The 21,541-nt window shown below is 42.7% G+C and overlaps 2 protein-coding genes across 3 annotated transcripts in view; both read left to right on the top strand.

Moving 5' to 3' along the window:
* CHD2 (chromodomain helicase DNA binding protein 2) overlaps window positions 1–3,975 on the top strand; it is a 70,873-nt gene extending 66,898 nt beyond the window's left edge. For both annotated transcript variants that reach the window (XM_070953546.1, XM_070953547.1), the window contains exons 37-38: window positions 328–571; window positions 1,002–3,975. In XM_070953546.1, coding sequence (XP_070809647.1) covers window positions 328–571; window positions 1,002–1,332 — 575 coding nt within the window. In that variant the 3' untranslated portion in view covers window positions 1,333–3,975. The remainder of the gene's footprint in view (window positions 1–327; window positions 572–1,001) is intronic.
* A 4,191-nt stretch (window positions 3,976–8,166) lies between these two features.
* On the top strand, window positions 8,167–21,242 carry LOC139324138 (chromodomain-helicase-DNA-binding protein 2-like). Its single transcript, XM_070953813.1, has 10 exons — window positions 8,167–8,199; window positions 8,525–8,617; window positions 9,194–9,322; window positions 10,573–13,803; window positions 14,890–14,967; window positions 16,231–16,409; window positions 17,840–17,939; window positions 18,328–18,520; window positions 19,409–19,652; window positions 20,915–21,242. The coding sequence occupies exons 1-10, from the start codon at window positions 8,167–8,169 to the stop codon at window positions 21,240–21,242; spliced, it is 4,608 nt and encodes a 1,535-aa protein (XP_070809914.1).
* The last annotated feature ends 299 nt before the right edge of the window (window positions 21,243–21,541 follow it).

Raw genomic sequence — 21,541 nt, forward strand, 5'->3', positions numbered from 1 at the left:
CCTTCTTCCTGATGTCCCATCTAACTTCCTGAGATGGGGGAAGAGGGCAATGCCTGACCATCCTTAGTCCCCTTAGTGGAGCCACATGGGCTACATGGTTCTAGGGCCTCCCAGTTCAACTCTGGATGGGCAGTTCCTGCTATGGATACTTTGATTATTGTGTTATTGTTCCTCCTCCTCCTTTTTCTAATTTTCTTAAAAAAGAGATGATAAAAATTAAATGAATCGTAGACAAAGGCAGAAGTACAGATAACAAAGTCCATGTGGATAAGATCCTTGGGCTTCTTGTGAAAGAGTGCTAGCTTCTTCCCCTTCCTTGTCATGCAGAACGAAGCGAATGGCAGAGGGATCGCAAATTTAATTACAGTGGCAATGCCAATACAAATTGGGGCAGAAACCGATACCACCCATACGAGCAGCGCTGGCACAAGGATCACCACTATGTGGATCGCCAGGCGCGCAGAGAACAGTATCGGAGCTCAGGAAACTACCAGCCCAGCAACATCTCTCGTAAACGCACCTATGATGAGTACAACAGTGAGCGCAATTACCGCGGACGCCCGGACTACAGGTGAGGTGCTAAGCAGGCCATTCGGCTAGGCTCTGGGACTTCTGCAGGAGTCAGCATGCCAAAAGCAGTGAATGGCATTTGTCAGCCAGATCATAAATATTAAAATAGAAGTTATTAACATGTTAGTGTTTGCTGCACCATGTATATAATCCTTCATCATTTAATTATTCAATATTTTAATACACAGCACTAGTAACAATAGTAATATTATTTAAGTATACGTAGTAAAATCGTCTTTCAACTTCTAATCTTTAAATCTACATATTAATTTTGAAATATTGTATGTCTAGATACTGCTGAACTGGGCTGGCCTTCCTGTTCTCTTCCATGCCTTTGGCACCAGAGGGAATTAAGCTTCCCAAGATCTAGATAGGGTCATTTTTGCCTCTTCTGTTGAGTTGAATGTTTTGAATTCTTCTTTCCCCTTCAGGTACTGTCATGAAGCCAAGAGACGAAGATTAGATGGATTCCGGCCCCAGAACTATCAACAAGATTATCGGAGGATGTCTGACTATAGACCTCCCTTGAATTATCATGGGCAAGGACCATCTGACCACTACAGGCCTTTCCACCCAGACAAGTCGGCTGATTACAAGCAAGTCCTTCCCCCTACTCACTCCCAGCTCCCTGACCCTCGCTCTCCACCTTCTCAGAAATCTCCACTTGGTGTCAAGTCTCCCATCCAGCATCGCTCACCTCTTGATAGGCCCCTAGAGCAGAAAAACAATCCAGATTATAACTGGAGTGGCCGGAAAACCTAGAGGCCCAGAAGCAAAAGCAAACGGAAAGAGCTAGTCCGGCCCAAGGAAACACCAGTTACAGGGCTATCAATGCTGGAACCAGAAAGCCTGAATACAGCGCTGTAGAGCTCTGGGCTGTAAGAATTTGAAGTGGGTCAGAAGAACTGAATCCACCAAGGGGCCTGAATTTTGGCCCCAAATTTGCCTCCCATCAGTATACTGGCTGGACGTTGGGAGTGGTCTTCCCTGCACCAAGGGACCTGGAGAGACCAAGGTCAGGTCTACCCCCTACGTTTTGGAATGAAGATTTTGTGTTTGTGTCCATAATGCCAACTTGAGTTCTGGACGTTTCATGGAATGGACAGGCAGGCTGTGTAGGATACAGACGGAGGCGAAAGCTACACAACTTTGGAGTTGAGGTTCAATTTGCTGCTGGAAGGGGATGATAGAGAAGACCACAACAGCTACAGCTGTTGAATAAAAAATTGGTGTTGGGGAGGGCAGGAGGGAGACTGAGTGACAGAATGGCGAAACCAATTTTGGATGGGAATGCTTGGAACTCTTACAGACGACTGCAGAGACTTGGAAGTCTATGGACTGAAGATGGCCAGAATGCCAGAAAACGAAAGGAAAGAAGAAGAAGGAATGATTTATGATGTCTGTCCCTCCTTTTCTCTTCTCCATGCTTTTCTTTGCCTCAGCAACTGTGGGACTTCCAGCAGCACTACCTGAACCAAGGAGAGCTGTGGACAAAGAACAGTTCTTAAATGGTGGTGGCAGAACTTTCATTTCCATGGTTGTGAAGGAGCAAAAGAAGGACAGTAGATCCTTGGGGGACTTCAGTATTCATACATTGACTCTGGAGCTCCTGTTTTTTTCCTCTCCTCCTCCTCCTCATGATCCATGGGAACACCAGGGATTCGGCTTGGAGGAAGGAGCTGAGAGGAGGATCCCCCTCAGACAGGATTCCATGAACATCTCAAGATGGTCAACTTAGCACTTCTGGTTAGAAAGGTTCGAAACCCCCAATGGCTGTCATCCCTAGAAAGGAGACACCAGTGAACTAAGCAAGATGAAGGAAGCCTCTCATTGAGGGAAGAGAAACATGGAGTTTTGTCCCACATGGAATTGTTATACACGGGGGGCAAAGATCTGAGTGATAATCAAAGTTTGATGATCTTTCTCAGCAGCAGCTTCTCAAAAAAACAAAACAAAGCTTTTCCGACAGATATTTCCCCCCTCCCCCAAAATGTATGTGTGTGTGCAGATGTGAGCACTTTGCCCCAAATCTATTGCTTTGGGTTAAATTCCTGCTTTTAAAAATGAAATGGCCAAATACATGCTGAAAAGTAGCATCCCCGTTTTGTGCCCCCGGCAACAATCCTGAGCCATAATTTTTGATATTCAACTGTCAAGTCAGTTCGTTAAGTGTTAAAACTTTATCGGTGAAATAAGAAGGGAAAGAATCAGACCAAGGGTTCATCTTCTAACTTTCTAGAGGGGCGTTTCTCTACGTTTGTCTACCTGTGTCCATGAGTGTGCCATACACTCTTTTTCTATTACATCTCACCTGTTAACTGTGATGGCAGAAAAGACACTACAGAGTTTTGTTTAAGGTCCTTTTATTTCCACCCAGAGTGGTTGACTAAATGTGAATTCCAAAGATACCCAACAGCAAAGGGAAGCCAAGAATTCTATCTTGTTAGTTAATTAGAACAATTCTTTCACTCCTTAGCATTGATTAGGATCCTTAATTGTTATTTAATTAGAATAGAATTAGTTAGAATAGTTACTATTTCACTCCTACATTTTCCTATAAGGGCAAAATATTTTTGGGGTGATAGTTTTCAAGGGGCTACTTTCAAACTTAATTTCTGATAGTTTCTTTAATTGTTACTTAATTACAATATAATTCATTAGAATAGTTACTTTTTTATTCAAAACTTCTGACATGTTCCCATAAGGGTAAAATATATTTGGACAGATAGTTTTCAGGTGGGATACTTTCACTCTTCTGATATCTTCGTAATTGTTACTTAATTAGAATAGTTGCTATTTTGCCCCTAAGTTCTGATATGTTTCTGATTGTTACTGAATTAGAATAGCTACTGTTTCACTCCTAAATTCTGCCTTTTTCCTGTAAGGTTGAAATGTATTTGGGTCCCATAATTTTAGGAGGGGATATTTTTGCAATGGAATTGTGAGTATTAGATGGAATAATAAATACAGAATGTTTCTATGTTCTCTTCTTGCCTGGGTTGAGAATTACAAAATGCTGGTGGGAGGGTGAATTCTGGGTGTGTCCCTAATTTGATGAATTTATGAAGGTTTATTGGAAGATTGAAGGAGATGATTCTGGCTGCTGTTTGGTTTCTACCAGTCATCCAGCTGCGATAACCCAACTCGATACTGTTTCGCTTTCCCCCCCAAAATCTGGGGTAGAAGAACTTTGGTGCATAAAGTCATGGACTTAAAGGGAAAATGAAATCCCTGTGACTAAATACAGTAATTAATATTAATTTATATTTGTGACAAAGGAATTTGCCACTGTCGAAGTGATTTCTGATGTACATATGTTGTTTATAAAGTATGTATTAAATTTTTTCTATGGTTAAGCTCCTGTACTTTGGATTGTTGTACATTAAAAGTTGAGTTTTTCAGAAATTGGAATTTTCATCTATTTCCCCCCCCCCAATAGTTGTCCCTGAGGTTATTTAACTTGACGGTTTCCTTGTTTTGAAAATATAGAAGACTTTTATTACTTCAGCTTAAAAGCCTGATTCTAGATAATGAAGACAAAATCTTCCTCAGTCATTTGTTCTTCTTTTTCACCTCCTTTTTTCATATTGCTTGACATTTTCTGCATTTATTTTTTCTTTTTGATCCCTTGTCTGAAAAGTATCCCAGTACTTTGAAAAAGATCTCAATGCAGGAGTTTGAAATTAGGCCAAACATTATATTTGACCTAATTCTTTCCCATCACAAATCTGTTCTAGCTGAAAGCTGATGACACATTTTTTTAAAAAAATATTGATCTTTGTTTTTCTGAAGTTGATAATTATTTTGGCAGCAAGATGAGCTGACTTTTACAGTGAACTAGCCAATTCAACAAGCACAACGTATGTGATCCAGTTCATACCATTTTTTTCATCCTAAAGATTGCATCAACAGAAATTCAGGACTGTGTTATTGGGAAGAAAAAAATTATTTCCTTTTTTTTTTAAATCAATAAATAATTTACAATATTTACATCACAACACCCCATACAATTTCCACACATGAAATAAGCTGGAAAGGGAGGCAGTGTGTTTGTTATACGCTTTCCCTGTCTTTATTCATATTTTCATTCGGAGCCTCTTGGGTCTTCATAAGCTGAATTCACTCAGAAGCCAAAATTTGACTGAAGATAATAGAAAATAAAGTGCTTTGTTAATAATCAGAGGTTTAAGAAACAATATCTGGAAAATGGTTTTAGAGCTCACCATAATCAAAGAAATAAATTGAAGAGAATGAAAGATGAAAGTTGATTAAGAAAAACCTCCCAATTTGTTACATTTTACTGTTTTCAAGAATTTTGATTTATAAAATGCTAAAATAAAATGCCATTTGGATAGTGACCAGATAATTTGGATTAAAGTCCCCCTCCTCTTGTCGTGACATCATTGGTTGGGGGGTTATAGGAGTTGTAGTTAGCATGGGTTGTGAGGTAAACCATTTTTGAGGAAAATTTCATGCAAACATGGTGATAACTCAGATGTCCATTGCTGAACTGTATATAAATTCAGCCAAAGATTTCCATGTATGGTTTATCCAGTTCTGTAATCGCTACTTGGGCAAAAACATATTTTAAAAAATGACACTGTGTTTCTTCTGTCACAGCTTGGAAGAAGCTACAAGAGATAATGGATGGAAATTTGGGGGGGGGAATGTCTTTTTTCAATACAATGGCACTGAAAAAAAGTCATTTACGGCCGTTTTTCATAGTTACAACCTTTGAAGCATCCCCATGATCATGGGATCAAAGTTCAGATGCTTGGCAACTGATTCATACTTAGGACCGTTGCGGTGTCCCAAGGTCATGTGATCATCTTTTGCGACCTTTTGACTAGCAAAGTCGATGGGGAAGCCAGGTTCACTTAACAACCAGGTTATTAACTTATCAACTGGAGTGATTCACTTAACAACTGTGGCAAGAAAGGTCATAGAATGGGGCAAAGCTCACTTAACAAATGCCTCCCTTAGCAACAGAAATGTTGGGCTCCATTGTGGTTGTAGGTCGAGGACTACCTGTACTGTGGGATGAACCATGAACATGACTTGGTAGACATTCTGACCTACCATTTTAGTAAAATTTCAGCACGGTTTGTTCATGGTACTTTTGAGTTAAATGTGGGCAGAGAGAGACCTCCATCTTGACTTCCTAGGCATCTGAAAATGTGGGAAGAGAGCACCCTGTCTGCCCTACGACCCTCTCTAAGTGACCCCAATTCGGTTTTCTCAAAATGACACAAAACAATGGAGAAGACAATCATGCCCACTGATGAACCAATCATGAAGAGAAATAATAAAAAACATTTATTTAAATATTTTAGGAAGGAAGCAGGGCAATCCCATCTCTGCTCACTTGGCAAAATCACCATCTGTAAGTTTTAGTATGTGTTCAACTTATCGCACACTCAAAAAAGATAAAATATGAGCTGGCAGATGATCAGACAGATGTTCATGCTTGGTAGACATGACTTAGTAGACATTCTGACCTATTTTAGCAAAATCTCAGCGCTGTTTGCTCATGGTATTTTTGAGCTAAATATGGGCAGAGAGAGACATCCATCTCAACTTCCTTGATCTGAAAATGTGAGAAGAGACAAGCAAATATCTGCACCCAGTGGCTACACCATTGTGTCTGTTTGCTGAGTGGGTATTACCCACGGTGAAACCAGAATGAAAAGGGCAGAGATAGACAATGAAAATTGAGCCAATGAACTTGGATTGTTTTTGGTACAAACAAGTGATTGATTTCTCTGAGAAGTTCTAGCTTGGTGGTCTTTGGAGCCAACCAAGGAGTAAGAGGAAAATACAATAGGTAGCTAATCAATAAACAAAAATGGCAAAATGGCAAAATGACCATGTGTACGACTTAGTGTGTGTTCAACACTCAAAAAAGATAAAATATGAGCTGGCAGATGATAAGACAGATGTTCATGCTTGAAGCATACAAAAACAAGGCTTTGTGTATAGTTGGATGTCCTTCTGGTGTTGTGATGGTCAGATAGGGCTCACAACTTAGGAACAGACTGAGCTCACTCTCAAAGGTTTCTCTAAAACTTGCATGTTGTCAATATACACAGCAAACACACCCACACAATCTGTCCCTTTCCCAAGGAAGGGGATACACCTGCCATGGTGTATTCAAAATAGAAAGGGATCAAGATAAGTTTTAGGATGGGAGGCTTCTCATCTGGCACCTGGACCTAAACCCAACATGATGTTTCAAAGGTTCCTTAGCTCAGGTGTTGTACAAAGAAAAACATGGACCTAAAGAAGGTGTATCTTGTAAAACGGTATTTCCAGAATACTGAGGCAGTCCTTCCATCTCCGCCTTCGTTCCTCAAATAAAACAACGGCATTGTTTATGAGGCCTACCCATCTTCTGGGAAATGCACAGCCCAAAGTTTTTGCATAAATTGCTGGTCAATTTGGAGTGAGCTTCCTGACGATAATTGATTTATGACTTATGAGCCATCACTTGTTGTTTGTATGTAATACGAGTTTATGCACCGGAGACAAATTCCTTCTGTTTTCAATCACACTTGGCCAATAAAGAATTCTGTTTTATAATATAAGGCCCGAATGGTACAGTAATGCCACCAACTCAGCAGGTAGCCTTCTCAGCAGGGCGACTGACCGAAACTGCTCATCATGTCCACTGCAGAAGCAGGAAGGGACAAGTCATTGGGGAAGAAGGTGCAACTGCGGTCTGAAAACTGACACCCATGAAAAAGATGTCCGAACTCTCCTATGGATCGGCTTGATTTGTTTTCCAAAATGAAAGACTTCAGGATGACGTCAGCCAGAAGATTTGCACCTAGAGGTGGCATGGACTGGAGTAATACTGGCTTAGTTCCCTAGCTTATTTTCCTAAGTACCAGAACAGGAGTGGACATCCTGCCTTTATTACTTTTATAATTAGTTCCAGGCAATGAACATACTTAATACTCCTCCTGTTTTCCCACAACAACCCTGTGAGGTTGGTTGGGCTGTGGAGGAATGACTGGGCCCAAATCATCCAACTGGCTGTCATGCCTAAGGTGGGTCTAGAAATCCAGTCTGCTGGTTTCTAGGGCAACATCTGAAGCATCGACCAGATTGGCTGTCTGCCATGTCAGTTGACTCTAACCTCACTGAGAAATGGGATTTAGAACTTGGAACCCGGGGATGAAGGCAGTTAGGGGAGGGGGGCTTCCTATTGGTCGGCTTGAGTAGCCCCTACCAGTTGAGTTTCAGTTATTACTAAGGATTGTAGGAACTGAGCAGTTTGAATTTGGCCAAATTCTGGAGCAGGCATACCTTATGTGTGGCTGTTCATCAGTTGGCCCAGTTCAGGATTCCAGGTTTTCAGATCCTGCCTTTCTGTATTGGTTATTCTAGTTATTTGTTTCATTGTTTTTTTTAAATAGCAGGCAGTTAAATAATATAGTTAGAGGGAATTTGGGGTTGGGTGGTGGGGTGGGGTGGGTAGTTAGATATTAGGAAGTTTAAAAAAAACAAAAACAAAAAAAAACAAAAAAAACAAAACAAAACAAAACAAAAAAAAAGATATTAGGAAGTTCATCTAAAGGGGCTGCCTTGGTAGACATGGCTGACAACGAGACATCTACTTCCCCAAAGGTAAATAATCCTGATAGGATAACTTCTACTTTTCTCGTAAGGTATTAGAAGCCGGAAGCTTTTGGTTTGCAGCATGTTGGTCCTTGATACCTGTCCCTTCCTGGTCCGTTTGAAAGGTCAGGTGAGCCATTGAACTAGGAACAGATCCAAGAAAGATTTCTGCACCTCCTCTTGGCTGCACCAGGGATAAAAAGCTACCTTAATTCTCCTTGGGGTGTCATTTGAAATTGGGAGAGATTCAACTCAGTCCAATTCATTTCCGTATCAGAACTTTAGAAGGACAAGATTAAATATTTCATATTGGTGTGTGTCTGATTGCTTCTAGGAAATGGACACCGAGGAAATCTTATGCCTGGCTGAGGCACAAGGCAATGAAACATCCACAAGTGCAACTGATGATCTGTTTTCACAGTTTGAGGTACACAATCTTGGTACACAGACACACACACACAGAGAAGGGTGATAAGCAGCAAATTTAACTGCACCCCAGAAAGACAAGTGACACTAGTGCAACATTAGTATAGCACGAGTAAACCTCAGGGTGTCCAAAGCTGTGGACGCTGCTGCTTTCTGGATCATTTGAGGTTTCTGCTTGCCTTCAAGGGCAGCCCACTGTGGAGCGCATTGCAGTAGTCCAAACGGGAAGCAACTAGGACTTGAGTGACCATGAAGGGGGCCTCCCTGTCCATGAACAGGCACAATTAATACATAAATCGAATCCATGCAAAGGCCCCAATGGTCACAGCTGCCCTCTGCTCCCTGGGAAGAAGCTACCGGTGCAGGAGGACAAGTGGTGCATCATCTCTGTCCGTGAGAAAACTACCCCATTGAGGAATAAAGAGGGTCACTCTCCAGAGCCCCAGAAATACTGCAGGGGGGTGGGCGACTCTATAGAGAAAAGGGTTTGCACAAGTAAAGATAGGGTCCACCAAATTGACCAGCAAGGAGGGTTTTCTGATCCTCTGTGCCCTCGTGGGCTGTTTTTCTGACCTAGGACAAGGCCAAAAGTGTGAAGCCCCAAATCCAGGAAGAAAACAAAACTCCCAAAATCAAGGAGGAGCCAAGAAATGAAGCCTCTTCTCTGCAGCCTCCAGAGAACCAATCAGTAGAAGGACAGAAGAAGGTAAGCATGAATACTGAGGTACCAGCAGTATTGAAATCCATTTTTTTTTACTACCGGTTCTGTGGGTGTGGCTTGGTGGGCATGGCAGGGGAGGGATATTGCAAAATCTCCATTCCCACCCCACTCCAGGGAGAAGGATAGTGCAAAATCTCCATTCCCTTCCCACTCCAAGGGGAAGGATAGTGCAAAATCTCCATTCCCACCCCACTCCAGGGGGAAGGATACTGCAAAATCCCCATTCCCTCCCCACTCCAAGGGGAAGGATACTGCAAAATCTCCATTCTCACCAGTTGCTGTAGTCATATGCAATAAAAACAGTTCTTTTTAGAGTTGTAAACAGGAACAAGTACAGCAGTAAAACAATCAGTAAAACAGTAGAAAACAGCAAGTAGCAATGATCAAGCAGGGATCATGCAGAGAGAACAGGCAAAGAGGAGCAGAGGTAGCAATAATAATATAAAAAGAACAATAAGCCACGATTCAAGCTTCCTCTTAAGTACATTGGCTACAGAGCTAGCCAATCAGAATACAGTATGATGCAATATAGCATTACAGTCTTAAAGTTATACAATACATTTTGACTGCAAACATGCATTGATGGTTTATATATATTGCCAACCCAACCAGTTAGGCAATAGCCATTTCCTAACAACTCATTTAAGAACTGCAGCGATTCACTTAAACTCAGCGACAAGAAAAGTCGCACAATGGGGCAAAATTCACTTAAGAAATTCCTCACATAAATTTTGAGCTCGATTGTGGCCATCAGTAGAGGAGTACTTGTACTCTACTCCTCGGTTTATAACCATTCATTTAGCAACTGTTTGAGGTTACAACAGCAACAGGAAAAAAAAGTGACTTAACATCCTTGCACTTATGGATGTGCAAGCATCCCCAAGTTCACAGGATCAACATTTTGGTGCTTAGCAACCAGCAGCATCCCAGGGATGCAGGAGAGCCATTTGCCTCTCAACCCGGCTTCCAAACAGGGAGGTCAGTGAGGGAAGCCAGATTCGCTTATTGATTTTGCATGATTCACTTAACAACTTCAGTGATTCTGCTTACCAGCCTGGTCCAAAAAAAAAAGGCCATTAAATCAGGTGTGATTCATTTAACAGCTGCCTTGCTTGGCATCAGAAATGTCTGGTCCCCATTATAGTTGTAAGTCGAGGGCTGCCTGAATATATCCTCCCACCCCCTTATTAAGAGTAAGGTCCTCTTACGCATCCAAATTTTTTGCTCCCCCCAAGGAGGATGGGTATACCCTGAAAATGAAGGAGAAGAAAGAAAACAAGGATAAGCAGCCAGGCCAAAGCCCTAGAAAAAAGGTTAAGAAGTCAGACAAAAGTCCAGAAATCAAAGCTCAGCGCTTACCTGAAATCCAAGAAGGCAAAGCTCAGCCCTCAGCCAAAATCCAGGAAAGCAAAGCTGAACAGTTAACCAAAGGGCCAGAAAGCAAAGCTCAGCATTTAGCCAAAATCAAAGAAATCAAAGCTCGGCAGGAAACCAAAATCCAGGAAAGAAAAGCTAAGCAGCCAGGCAAAATCCAAGAAAGCAAAGCTGAGAAGTTAACCAAAAGCCCAGAAATCAAACCTCAGACCTTAGCTAAAATCCAAGAAAGCAAAATTCAACAGTTAAGCAAAATAGAAGAAAGCAAAGCTAAGCAACCAGTCAAAATCCAAGAAAACAAAGCTCAGCAATTTACCAAAATCCTACAAATCAAAATTCAGCCCTTAACCAAAATCCAAGAAAGCAAAGCTCAGCAGTTAACCAAAAGTCCAGAAATCAAAGCTCAGCAATTAACCCAAATCCCGGAAATCAAAGTTCAACAGTTAACCAAAATGCAAGAAGGCAAAGCTAAGCAGCCAGTCAAAATCCAAGAAAGCAAAGTTGAAAAGTTAACCAAAAGCCCAGAAATCAAACCTCAGACCTTAGTTAAAATCCAAGAAGGCAAAGCTAAGCAGTTAACCAAAATCCAAGAAGGCAAAGCTAAGCAGCCAGTCAAAATACAAGAAAGCAAAGCTGAGAGGTTAATGAAAAGTCCAGAAATCAAACCTAGGACCTTAGCTAAAATCCAAGAAGGCAAAGCTAAGCAGCCAGTCAAAATCCAAGAAAGCAAAGCTCAACAGTTAACCAAAATCCAAGAAAGCAAAGCTCAGCAGCCAGTCAAAATACAAGAAAGCAAAGTTGAGAGGTTAACCAAAAGCCCAGAAATCAAACCTCAGAGTTTAGCTAAAATCCAAGAAGGCAAAGCTAAACAGCCAGTCAAAATCCAAGAAAGCAAAGTTGAGAGGTTAACCAAAAGTCCAGAAATCAAACCTCAGACCTTAGCTAAAATCCAAGAAAGCAAAACTGAGATGTTAACCAAAAGCCCAGAAATCAAACCTCAGACCTTGGCTAAAATCCAAGAAGGCAAAGCTAAGCAGCCAGTCAAAATCCTAGAAAGCAAAGCTCAACAGTTAACCAAAATCCAAGAAAGCAAAGCTAAACAGCCAGTCAAAATACAAGAAAGCAAAGCTGAGAGGTTAACCAAAAGTCCAGAAATCAAACCTCAGACCTTAGCTAAAATCCAAGAAAGCAAAGCTGAGAGGTTAACCAAAAGCCCAGAAATCAAACCTCAGAGTTTAGCTAAAATCCAAGAAGGCAAAGCTAAACAGCCAGTCAAAATACAAGAAAGCAAAGCTGAGAGGTTAACCAAAAGTCCAGAAATCAAACCTCAGACCTTAGCTAAAATACAAGAAAGCAAAACTGAGAGGTTAACCAAAAGTCCAGAAATCAAACCTCAGAGTTTAGCTAAAATCCAAGAAAGCAAAGCTGAGAGGTTAACCAAAAGCCCAGAAATCAAACCTCAGAGTTTAGCTAAAATCCAAGAAGGCAAAGCTAAACAGCCAGTCAAAATACAAGAAAGCAAAGCTGAGAGGTTAACCAAAAGTCCAGAAATCAAACCTCAGACCTTAGCTAAAATACAAGAAAGCAAAGCTGAGAGGTTAACCAAAAGTCCAGAAATCAAACCTCAGAGTTTAGCTAAAATCCAAGAAAGCAATGCTGAGAGGTTAACCAAGAGCCCAGAAATCAAACCTCAGAGTTTAGCTAAAATCCAAGAAGGCAAAGCTAAACAGCCAGTCAAAATACAAGAAAGCAAAGCAGAGAGGTTAACCAAAAGTCCAGAAATCAAACCTCAGAGTTTAGCTAAAATCCAAGAAGGCAAAGCTAAGCAGCCAGTCAAAATCCAAGAAAGCAAAGCTCAACAGTTAACCAAAATCCTAGAAATCAAAATTCAGCCCTTAACCAAAATCCAAGAAAGCAAAGCTCAGCAGTTAACCCAAATCCCAGAAAGCAACGTTCAACAGTTAACCAAAATCCAAGAGAGCAAATCTCAGCAGTTAACCAAAATCCAAGAAGGCAAAGCTAAGCAGCCAGTCACGATCCAAGAAAGCAAAGCTAAACAGTTAACCAAAATCCAGGAAATCAAAGCTCAACAGTTAACCAAAATCCAAGAAGGCAAAGGAAAGCAGCCAGTCAAAATCCAAGAAAGCAAAATTCAGCAGTTAACCAAAAGCCCAGAAATCAAAGCTCAGCGCTTAGCCAAAATCCTAGAAATCAAAGCTCAGCGCTTAGCCAAAATCCAAGAAAGCAAAGGTCAGTGCTTAACCCAAAGCCAAGAAAAGAAGGCTAAGCAGCCAGTCAAAATACAAGAAAGCAAAGCTCAGCAGTTAACCAAAAGTCCAGAAATCAAAGCTCAACAGTTAACCAAAAGTCCAGAAATCAAAGCTCAACAGTTAACCAAAAGTCCAGAAATCAAAGCGCAACAGTTAACCAAAATCCAAGAAAGCAAAGCTCAGCAGCCAGTCAAAATCCAAGAAAGCAAAGATCAGCAGTTAAACATAATCCAGGAAATTAAAGCTCAACAGTTAACCAAAATCCAAGATCTCAAAGCTCAGCAGTTAACCAAAATCCAAGAAAGCAAAGGTAAGCAGCCAGTCAAAATCCAAGAAAGCAAAATTCAGCAGTTAACCAAAAGCCCAGAAATCAAAGCTCAGCGCTTAGCCAAAATCCTAGAAATCAAAGCTCAGCGCTTAGCCAAAATCCAAGAAAGCAAAGGTCAGTGCTTAACCCAAAGCCAAGAAAAGAAGGCTAAGCAGCCAGTCAAAATACAAGAAAGCAAAGCTCAGCAGTTAACCAAAAGTCCAGAAATCAAAGCTCAGAGCATAGCCAAAATCCAAGAACTCAAAGCTCAGCAGTTAACCAAAAACAAGAAAAAGGCTAAACAGTTAGCCCAAAACCAGAAAAAGGCTAAACAGTTAGCCCAAAGCCACAAAAACAAGGATAAGCAGTTAGCCCAAAGCCACAAAAACAAAGCTGAACAGTTAAGCAAAAGCCGAGAAATTGAAGCTCAGCGCTCAGCCAAAATCCAAGAAATCAAAGCTCAGCAGCCAGCCAAAAACCAGGAACAGGAAGAAAAACAGGATGAAATGGAACAGGTAGCTACTGGTGTTAACCTGTCTTGGTGGCCATGCCATTGCTGATTTTCACCAAGGTTCACTTATGTGTGTTGGTAACTTGGCTGTGTGGTTATGTGAATAATTTAACCTTGGTTAAAATCAACTTCATATTATGGGTAGAACTTCCTTTTTATCTTCATTCTTTAGGCCTTTGGGCCAGGGTGAATGCTTTGGCTGTCCTTGTTAGAACTGGGAAGCTAAGCAGGATTGAGTAGGGATAACTGGTGGAAGAGTATCAGAAACTCCCCAGATTGTGGTTTTGGCTGAGAAATCTAAGAAACATCTCAGAAGAAGACAAACCAAATCATAGCCAATTGTGAGACTTTGTAACTACCTGGCTTGCCCACAATTTGCAATTGGCTATCATTGAGCATGTATTGAATGATGCTTTATCTGGCTTCCTAGGCTCTTAAAATTATTCAGTTCTCCCGAACAGTGTCTCAAATACTTCGTTAGAACTGGGAAGCTAAGCAGGATTGGATAAGGATAACTGGGTGAAAGAGCACAGCAAGAGCTCCCCAGATTGTGGATCAGCAGTTAAAGACACTGGGTTTGTCAGCTGGATGGCTGACAGCCTGGGTTCGAGACTCGAGTTCCCCATAATGGGTGAGCTCCCGTTACTTGCCTCAATTCCTCTGCCCACCTAGCAGTTCGAAAGCATGCAAATGTGAGTAGATGAAGAAGTACCACTTTGGTGGGAAGGTAACAGCTTTCCATGTGCCTTTGGCGTATGCTTCCATGCTGGCCACATGACCACGAAAATTGTTTTCGGACAATGCTGTCTTTCTTGGCCAAAAAGCGGGATAAGCAGATGAGCACCATCCCCTAGGGTCGGCCATGACTGGACAGAGTAAATCTTTACCTGTACTTATTATCATAAAGATGGAGAGCCCTGTTTGAAGGGGCAAAGGAATCACCTGGAAATTCCAGGCAGCAGAATGCAAGTTTCTCACCACCCTTGGGTTTTTTTGGGGTGGTTGGGTGTCTTCTATTTCCTTATTGGCACATCTGTGACTTTCCATCCTGTTTTCATGAGAGATGCTATGTCCTCTTCTCTTTTCACAGAACAAAGACCCTGAGGCAAAACAGGTCCCCATTGAAGAAGTGGAAAAGGATGAATTAGACAAGGCAACCTTCGATATTGTGAGTCTTCTTTAGGAACCAAATGAGGGCTAGTCAAAGGGGGCTAGTCACTGACCCTAGAAAATTTCCCTTTGACTCAGGAGGGCAGCTTTTTAGTTATGAAATCAGCTTCCCTCTTCTTTATGACGTTCCAACGAAAGATAAAATATAAACTTAACCAACCCCAAAAGATTTAAAAATAGGGAATGGGGGTGAAAGGAGTGAAAGTGGAAAAATGAAAAGAGGAAGGGGGGGAAAGGAAGGATCCCAGAAAGGACTTTTTTTTTTTAATTTGATTTATATGCCGCCGTTCTCCGGAGACTCAGGGCAGCTTACAATGCGTTAAGCAATAGCCTTCATCCTTTTGTATATTTATACAAAGTCATCTTATTGCCCCCACAACTGGGTCCTCAGTTTACCTACCTTAGAAAGGATGGAAGGCTGAGTCAACCTTGAGCCTGGCGAGATTCGAACCTGCAGTAATTGCAGGCAGCTGGTCTTAATAACCAGCTTAATAACAGGGTGCCTTAGACCACTGTACTACCAAGACTTCACACTTTCTTCAGGTCAGAAACAAAAAAACAGGGAGACTTAGGGCCACAATTGAGCCCAGAATTTATGTTTGTTAAGTGGGAAATTAGCTAAGTGAGTTTTGGCCCCGTTTTACGACCTTTCTTGCTACAGCTGTTAAGTCAATCACTGCAGTTGTTAAATTAGTAACATGGTTGTTAAGTGAATCTGGCTTCCCCATGGACAGAAGGTCGCAAAAGGGGATCCCATGAACCCAGGACAGTGCTGCCGTCATAAATAGGAAACGGTTGCCAAGCAACCGAATGTGAAATCACGTGACCTATGGGGATGGTGCAAAGGTCATAAGGGTGGGAAAAAATGGTCATAAGTCACTTTGTTAAGAGAGCTGACATGCTGCCAAGCCAAACAGGGGTCCCTGGCATATTTATCTCAACAGAAAATGATTCCCCACCCACACCCCCCGCAACCAGTTTATCTCTAAAATAATAGATTTGCTGATATGTGATCGAAAAGGGAAGTTATCTTTGTAAGAAGGATGAACCTTCCCCTCAAAAGCTGTCCTCCCTGCAGCGTGTTTACTTGTCTTGCGAACAAGGAAGACTCCTGTGGCTGCCATTTGGAGAGGGTGCCCACAGCAGATCCCCTCCCCCAAATTCAAATGGGCCCCAGCCTCAAAAGGTTGCCTCTTCCTTTCCTCTGCCTTCCTTCTGATGCGCCACTAATGCGGGAGCGTTGCTTTTTCTGCCTTCCCAGTGCAAAAAGCTGATGAAGCCTGTTAAAAAGTCACTGAAGCTGCTGGATAAGCCAGGAAAAGGACTTACAGACCAAGAGCTGCTGGAGCAAACACGGAGTTGCCTACTAAACGTAGGCGACCACATCACGAATTGTTTGAAAGTCCATACTGAACCAGACGTTCATGACATATGGAGAAGGTGATTTGCCCACCCACCAAATCTCCAATCTTTTTCTCTTTCTCTCTCTCTCCCTCCCTCCTTCCCTCTCTCCCTCTCTCTCTCTCATCTTGATGTTGCAGTCAGACTTGTGGGTTAGGAGCAGTGGTGAAATCTAAAATTTGTTACTACCCGTTCTTTGGGCGTGGCTTGGTGGGGGAGGGGGTAATGTGACTGGGTGGGTGTGGCCAATTTTTTTTTTTTAACTTTTAAAACCATTTTTTCTACAACCTTTTCGGGGAAGAGGTTGTAAAAAAATGCTTTCAAAAGGCTCTGACGATCCCAGCTGAGTTGCTTGATCGGCAGAGGTTTTTTTTCTTTTAAAAGCCTCTGACGATCAGGCAACTCAGCTTGGATCATCAGAGGCATTTAAAAGAAAAAAAGCCTCTGACGATCAGGCAACTCAGCTTGGATCATCAGAGGCATTTAAAAGAAAAAAAGCCTCTGACGATCAGGCAACTCAGCTTGGATCATCAGAGGCATTTAAAAGAAAAAAAGCCTGGATCATCAGAGGCATTTAAAAGAAAAAAAGCCTCTGACGATCAGGCAACTCAGCTTGGATCATCAGAGGCATTTAAAAGAAAAAAAGCCTCTGCCAATCAGGCAACTCAGCTGGGATCATCAGAGGCTTTTAAAAGCTTTTGAAGATCCCAGTTGAGCCACGCGATCATCAGAGGCTTTTTTTTTTACTTTTAAAAGCATTTTTTCAGTTGAAGAGGTTGTAGAAAAAATGCTTTTAAAAATTAAAAAAAAAAAAGCCTCTGATGATTGTGTAGGTCAGCTGGGCATGGGGTGGGGGCGGGCAGGGATTTTTGCTACCGGTTCTTCAAACCACCCGCTTCCATCGCTACCCGATCAGGCAATCCGGTCTGAACCAGAAGCATTTCATCCCTGGTCAGGAGTCTTTTTGAGTTTGGAGGTGTAGGGGAAGAAGAGGCAGAACCTGGGGATGGAGTTAAAAGAGGAATCAAGCCTAGAATCTCTACGTAGCCACAAGCAAACTAAGTCCAATTCCTGCTGAAATGCTACAAAGGAAATGCAGTCTCCAATTTTTGAATTGTGTTGAATTCCCCTATGTGGAAATATGTTAGAGTGGTAAAAAGAAAATCCACATTTTTGTCCATATCCCTCAAAAACCACCATAGAGGCATTCGCAGTAGTAAAGAGAGGTAGCAGACTGGGTCCTGCCATGCTTAGAGCAAAATCTGCAGACTTTATCTTGGGAGTCTTCATGACCTAAGTTTGAAGCAAAACATTTTTAGAAGCAGAGGGGGTGTCAGAGGGGATTTTGGGGGCCCAGAAGAAAACATCTCTCCATCACTGTTTGTTTGGGGCATCTCTTTCCTCTTTCCTGGGCTTTTGTCCCAGTTCCTAAAAACAGAACATTAAAATACCTGTTCATCTTCTTTCAGGAATCTATGGATATTTGTTGCCAACTTTATCGAATTTAACACAACAAAATTACATAAATTATACAAGACGGCTAGCAAAAAGCGATCACGGGAACAAGAGGTAAGAACAGAGGGGTGTGGGTATGTTTGTGTACCTGAAGTAGAATGGAGGGGATACAAATATAAATAAAGAGAAGGAAGGACAGGGAACATCTTGTGCAAGAGAAAACCTCAGGAACTAGGGTCCCTGGGGAGCCAAAAGGGGCTGGCCTAGCAAACCTTGATGATGAAGACATCTTCGGTCACAAATGAAGAGTTGGAGGGGTGGAAAGCCTTAAAACTTTCACTTTTCTTTCTGTTTGTTTGTTTAATCCTTTTCTCTAGAAGAAAGGGCTCTCCAATATTCTTCAGCAACCTCCCTCCTCCCCAGCCCCTGGTTTATGAGACCCAAGTCATTGTCACTGTTGGCCTTTTGAGTTTTCTGACCATGTTGTCTTTCTGCTCGGCAGGAACAGAAGAAGAAGGAGGAGATGAGTGGCAAGCGGCTTCGTCGAGAATCTCCTGGGCCCAGTCGAGATACTCCTGTCCCCCATAGCGCTCCTGCACAAACTCTGCAGCACCCGTCTCCCCACCCTACACAGATTCATAGACAGCAACGAGAAAAATACAACCAGCCGGACAGAAGGCATTTCAGCCACACAGGTGAGAGATTTTCAGGCCTGTCCCAATTTGCGCATTTAGGAGAGAAATTTTCCCCTTCTTCTCCTTGGTCATCTTTTTTAATGTCCACAAACCGGTACCACTGGTTTTTAAGTCATAAAATGGAGCAAAACCCACTCAAGAAATTCCTCACATAAATTTTGAGCTCGATTGTAGTCGTAAGTCAAGGAGTACCTGTACTCTCAGCTTATAACTATTCATTTAGCGACCATTGGAGGTTATAACAGCAACAGATCTGGTAATTTTCCCTTTCTTCTACCTGGACATCCTTTTTAGTGTCCAATATGGGTCAAATTAGTTGTTTTGGTAACAATTCCCAAAGTTTGATGCCTGTTTGGTGGGCATTCGCATTCCTTTCCCATGCCTGTGTCCTTAGATCGTTCAACCGTTGTCTCTGGTTGGCACTTCTGCTTCCTCTCATCCCCCTTCCTATATCCCTCCATCTCCCCTCCCCATATTTTATGGCAAGCTGCCACCAAAGCAAAGCAGGGCTGAAGCGGTGTGATGGCAGATCTGACAAGAGATCTTCTTGAAAACCAGAGAAGCTCTTCCCTTCTTCCTGATGTCCCATCTAACTTCCTGAGATAGAGGAAGGGGGCAATACCTGACCATCCTTGGTCCCCTTAGTGGAGTCACATGGGCTACATGGTTCTAGGGCCTCCCAGTTCAACTCTGGATGGGCAGTTCCTGCTATGGATACTTTGATTATTGTGTTATTGTTCCTCCTCCTCCTCCTTCTTATTTTCTTAAAAAAGAGATGATAAAAATCGAATGAATCGTAGACAAAGGCAGAAATACAGATAACAAAGTCCACATGGATAAGATCCTGGGGCTTCTTGTGAAAGCTTCTTCCCCTTCCTTGTCATGCAGGACGAAGCGAATGGCAGAGGAATCCCCAATTTAATTACAGCTGGAATGCCTATACAAATTGGGGCAGAAACCGGTACCACCCATACGAGCAGCGCTGGCACAGGGATCAACGGTATCCAGATCATCAGGCACAAAGAGAACAATATCGGAGCTCAGGAAGCTACCAGCCGAGCAACGTCTCTCGTAAACGCCACTATGACGACTACAACAGTGAGCGCAATTACCGCGCACACCCGGACTACAGGTGAGGTGCTAAGCAGGCTAGGCCATGGGGCTTCTGCAGGAGTCAGCATGCCAAAAGCAGTGAATGGTGTTTGTTTATTTATTTATTTATTTATTGGTTCGATTTATATGCCGCCCTTCTCCGGAGACTCAGGGCGGCTTACAATGCATTAAGCAATAGCCTTCATACTTTTGTATATACCTGCTTAGTAGGGCTTTTGGGCCCCCTCTAAGCGGTGTTCTTTTTTATACAAAGTCACCTTATTGCCCCCACAATCCGGGTCCTCATTTGTTAGCCAGATCGTGGAACAGAAATTGCAGGGACTGCTAGAGCTGTAGGGTTGGGTCTAATAACCGAACCTTGAAAGCCTGATCTCCCTGCTCTCTTACACCAACAACACCCAGGTGGGGTTATTTTGAGTCTCGTTGTGTATTATGAATGATTGAGGGAGATAGCGATGTCTAGCCCGCGGTGTCTGCAACCCGCGGCTCCGGAGCCACATGCGGCTCTTTCGTCCCCCTGCTGTGGCTCCCTATCAGCTGAACCAACCACTGGCTGGCCCCACTCCTCGCTCTCCCCTTCCAGTCACTCCTCGCCTGGCCTGAGAGAGATGAGAGAATGACAGAGAGAAAGAGGCAGAGACAGACAAAGAGACACACAGAGAGAGATACCTGTTTCCCACAGAAAACACTGGGAGCCACAAAACCTGGCTGGGAGGGTGTCATGTGACTGGGTGGGTGTGAGTGACATCGAGTTGGCCACGCCCACCCAGGTTTTGTGGCTCCCGGTGTTTTCTTTTCTGTGGGAAACAGGTCCAAATGGCTCTTTGAGTGTTTAAGGTTGCAGACCCCTGCTCTAGCCTATGGATGAGAAGTAGGAGCTGCTTAAAAAGAGATCCAACTTAGAAATAAGGCGAAATTATCTCTCTTTCTCCAGGACAGAGTTGCTGTTCATTTTTTCTTAACAATCTTGCATTCCTTCATCGGACGTATCTCTGCACCCTTCAACCGCATTCTAGGTTTGCATTGTGAGCTTTGCCCCTTTTTGTAAGCGAATGTGATATCCTGACCCACAATACAAATTGTGTAGGCTTGGGCTCCAACTCTGCTGTTGCCCATCGTCTCTCTTTCCTCTAGTGTCTAGATACTGCTGAACTGGGCTGGCCTTCCTGTTCTCTTCCATGCCTTTGGCACCAGAGGGAGTTAAGCATCCCAAGATCTAGATAGGGTCATTTTTGCCTCTTCTGTTGAGTTGAATGTTCTGAATTCTTCTTTGCCCTCCAGGTACTGTCATGAGGCTAAAAGGAGAAGATTAGATGAATTCCGGCCACAGAACTATCAACAAGATTATCGGAGGATGTCTGATTATAGACCTCCCTTGGGTTATGGGCAAGGACCATCTGCCTACTACAGGCCTTTCCACACAGACAAATCAGCTGACTACAAGCAACCCGCTCCCCCTCCTCACTCCCAGCTCCCTGACCCTCGTCCTTCAACCTCTCAGAAATCTCCGCTTGGTGTCAAGTCTTCCATCCAGCATCGTTCACCTCTGGATAGGCCCTTAGAGCAGAAGAACAATCCAGAGTATAAGTGGGGTGGCCGGAAAACCTAGAGGCCCAGAAGCTGAGGCAAAGGGAAAGAGCTAGCCCGGTCCAAGGAAACGCCAGTTACAGGGCCATCAATCCTGGGACCAGAAAGCCTCAATACAATGCTGTAGGCTGTGAAAATTTGTAGGTCAGAATAATTGGATCCACCAAGGGACCTGAATTTTAGCCACAAATTTGGTGCATAAAGTCATGGTTTTCCGTTGTAAATATGTTTATAAAATATGTATTAATTATTTTTCTATGGTTATGTATTTTGGATTGCTGTACATTAAAACTTGGAATTTTTCAGAAATTGGAATTTCTG

This window comes from Pituophis catenifer, unplaced genomic scaffold (assembly GCF_029215685.1).
Source record: "Pituophis catenifer annectens isolate HBS135680 unplaced genomic scaffold, rPitCat1.0.hap2 SCAF_14, whole genome shotgun sequence".
Lineage (NCBI taxonomy): Eukaryota > Metazoa > Chordata > Lepidosauria > Squamata > Colubridae > Pituophis > Pituophis catenifer.

Coding starts and splice junctions, on each gene's coding strand:
- LOC139324138 (XM_070953813.1), top strand. CDS start 8,167: ATGGCTGACAACGAGACATCTACTTCCCCAAAG. Junction 8,200..8,524: donor AGACATCTACTTCCCCAAAG/GTAAATAATCCT, acceptor GATTGCTTCTAG/GAAATGGACACCGAGGAAAT. Junction 9,323..10,572: donor CAGTAGAAGGACAGAAGAAG/GTAAGCATGAAT, acceptor GCTCCCCCCAAG/GAGGATGGGTATACCCTGAA.